Source organism: Aptenodytes patagonicus, chromosome 13 (assembly GCF_965638725.1).
Source record: "Aptenodytes patagonicus chromosome 13, bAptPat1.pri.cur, whole genome shotgun sequence".
NCBI classification, from domain to species: Eukaryota; Metazoa; Chordata; class Aves; order Sphenisciformes; family Spheniscidae; genus Aptenodytes; species Aptenodytes patagonicus.
In genome coordinates this window covers 11,207,949-11,211,467 of record NC_134961.1, presented here as the reverse complement: position 1 = coordinate 11,211,467, position 3,519 = coordinate 11,207,949, and the positions used below count along the sequence as shown (strand labels likewise).

Here is a 3,519-nt window from a genome sequence, read left to right as displayed (position 1 = left end):
TGTCAAAACTCTAGGAGCCACTTAAGCATCGTTTTAAAGGGCTCTTTATCACTCGGATGAATTTTCCCCTAATTGTATCCTTTAACCCCAAAAGGGGTTTGGGGACATACTTTGTATGAAAGATGCTATAGAAAACAAAAGTTGCATTGCTAGTGGTTCTGCTTTTATACTTCCATCCAGGTAACTCTCCGCACACCAATTTGCTTTCTCTTTTCCAATACCCATTTCCTCCTGGGGCTAGTTCCTGGGACAGAGCTGTCTTCAAATAATTTAATTATCATGTGGCATACACCTTTTTAGTCATCCCCCCCCCGAAATGGTGCATGATGCCTTTGGTTTACATCACTTGTTGGAAAACACTCCAAAGCACTGAAAAACTATTAAATTGTTACAGTATTGGATGCCAACACACAGGGCTATTAGTCTAATTCATCCTTCAGATCAAAGCCCACACAGGCAGCTCTCCTGCCTACAGCTATTTTCCTTTTACTTTCCTGCTTGACAGTAGTCCCTCATATCCCTCTGTTCTACTTTCTTTGAACATACACATTTTCCTTTAGTCATGGAAATATAATTTATGTCTATTATACTGTATTATAGATTGCAGATCAGGACAAGCGTGCATTACTGCCTGGAACGTCTGTTTATTGTACGTCGGGTTTCTAAAAATAAATAAATAAGAAAGCCACCCTGCTTCGCTGGGGAGAGAAAAATACTAAGGGGGAGGACTCGGGGGCTGGGGGGAGGTGCACTCTGTTCTCAAAGTTTCATTTCCAAGTAGAGACCTTGAAGCATGATTTATTAACATCATGCTGTTTGCTTTTGTCACGTTGTGGATGTGGTGGGGGGAGTGCTGGCCCCTCTCCAGCCCGGACCACCCAGCGAGCTGTGCGGAGCTACCGGCGGTGCACACCCCGGTTCAAAGGTTCACCCCCAATTCACCAGCTCCATCAGTCACCAGCCGCCTGGCTCCGCCACCCCATTGAAGACAACAGCAATAACAACAATAACAACCCCCCCCAAAATAATATCCTAACAGATGGGCTGTCTGGGACGCGAGAATTGCAAAAACAATCCCCACCCCATCGCGGAGAGTATGTGTGCACGGAGGAGAGGGAGCGTGAGGAGGGGGGAGAGAGGGAACGAGACAGACAGAGGGGAGGGAAGAAGGGAGGAGGGAGTCCAAGCTCTGAGAAACATCACTCCATCTCTCTCACTCCACAGGAGCTGAGCAAGGAGCAGGACGATGTTTGATAACACGCAGTACCCCTATAACTGCTTTAATTATGACGGGGATGATTATCCTACCTGTAGTTCTGACGAAGAGAAAAAATTCACCAGACCAGCATACAGGTAAGATGAAGTTTTTTCAAGTCCCCCCATCTCTGGGGAGGTTTCTGAGCTCTGGGATGGTGGGATCACAGCTCTCAGGGGAGCATGGGACCCCTCCCCAGGTGTGTGCAGTGGGTCTGGCCCCGGCGCAGGCACCGCAGCGGGCAGATTTCCTCCCCTCTCCGTGTTTGAAGTGTTCATGATTTGTTTGCTCCTGTGCGGGGTCACAGCAACTCTGGCATGCCGTTGAGCCACCAGACCTCAGATGGTCTCCTCCGACCTCCGGGAGCCCCGGGAGAACGGGAATTAAATGTGCAACGTGCCAATGGGTGAATCGGCTGCAGATAATCCCCGGTGTGGTGGGAAGATGTGCGGTGTAAATGTTCGCAGGGGCAGCTAAGGTCCTTTCCACGAGCAGGCAAGGTCTCCAGTGACAGTGTCTCTGAGCCTGGTCTGTCTCACTGCAGCCTTCCAGCTCAGGGAAACTTTTCTGACAGGGTTTGAGAGGTGGATGATCTTTCTGTAATCATCCTGTATCTAAGCACTCTCCACCGAGTGCCAGGGCAAACAGCCCGCTCGGGACTCAATTGCCTGGAAGTAACGCCTGCGTATCACCCTGGGGGGTTCCGGGCAGAGAGGCAGGACTACGCTCGGGGCTTGTCCCTGGGACATCTCAGATCAGGGCACAGATCCACCGGGAGAACTTTTGGAAGCAGGATATAGGCACACATGTACCCATGCGGTCCTAAAAACTGAGTGTGTGAGTGAGGTGATGGTGTAACAGCAAGTTTTCCTTTTTTCAGCTACATTGCCTTAATTGCAATGGCCATCCAGCAAAGTCCTTCAAATAAAGTCACCCTTTCTGGCATTTATGACTTTATAATGAAGAAATTTCCTTACTACAGATCAAATCAAAGAGCCTGGCAGAACTCCATCCGACATAACTTATCGCTTAACAGTTGTTTTGTAAAGGTAAGATCAGTAACTGTATATTTACATACACACTGTGCATGGCTGAAAAAAATATATGCAGGAATAATCTCATCACTAAGAAAGAAGAGAAACAAACAGCTGAGCTGCGAATCACTTAAAATCTCTCCGAGTTGTCAATTATAGAGATAAAGAGTATGTCCTTGTCGGATGCATGCTAATAGGTAACAAATTGAAGAGGATGCAGTTTACATCCTATTCGTATAATGAAAGAGAATAAGCTTAAAAGTCTTGTCATATGTGTTTACACCATTCTTGAATGTAAATAAATGCAGATGTTCAGCAGCAGCATCTGTAACACATACAAATACTGAACTGCCTTTAAATAAATACAGGTTCCCAGGACAGAAGGGAATGAGAAGGGGAAAGGAAACTATTGGAGCTTTGCAACGGGATGCGAATCCATGCTAGATCTCTTTGAAAATGGGAATTACAGGCGAAGACGGAGGAGGAGGAACGTGAAAAGGGAACATAAGGAGCAGAGACCAAGCAGAGGGAAAAGTCCTTCATCCCCTGATATGTCTTCTATGGACTCTGCTTTAAACAACATTTCCTCTTCCGAAAGTAAACACGAAAGAATTGAATCGGGACCAAGACTACTGGATCCTCGTGGGTTTGCTCCAAACAGCATGACCAACAGGCAGAACCTAAACAATTCCTCCTTAGCAAAATCGGATTCTGAAATTAAATTCAGCATCGATTACATTCTTTCAGCCCCCGACCCTTTGCCTGTCCTGAGATCTCAATACAATATGCAAGAAAATAAATATCATCTACTGGAGGCCCAGCAAATTAATCTCCAGTTCTGGACAATGTGACGTTATTTATTCGTGGTAACAAAGTCTGAGTTGCAGTGTATTCAGCAGCCTCATGTCATTGAAAATCAGCCGCCTGGCTCCTTCTTTTCTTCCTGAGCAGTACTCAGAAAGGGTTACCGATTCACCAGTTGATACTCAAAGAACCCAAAGAACTCTGCTAAGGTTAAAGCGTAAATAACAGTTACCACTATCGGTTTTCACTATGGTGAAATTAATGAAATTCTAGCTTTGTTTTCTAAACTGTCGTAGACATCATTTAACACCACAAAGAATTTCCTTTCTCAAGCAGAATCCAACAGAAAAGAGACTTGCTTATCACCCATTGTTTTATTAAAGACAAAGTGAATTTGAGTCCACTTTCACTGGTAGAAATTAGGAT

The 3,519-nt window shown here is 45.6% G+C and overlaps 1 protein-coding gene across 1 annotated transcript; it reads left to right on the top strand.

Annotated features, from left to right (window-relative positions):
- The first annotated feature begins 1,246 nt into the window (after positions 1-1,246).
- FOXL3 (forkhead box L3) lies at positions 1,247-3,157 on the top strand. Its single transcript, XM_076351239.1, has 3 exons — positions 1,247-1,353; positions 2,136-2,304; positions 2,658-3,157. The coding sequence occupies exons 1-3, from the start codon at positions 1,247-1,249 to the stop codon at positions 3,138-3,140; spliced, it is 759 nt and encodes a 252-aa protein (XP_076207354.1). The 3' UTR covers positions 3,141-3,157.
- The last annotated feature ends 362 nt before the right edge of the window (positions 3,158-3,519 follow it).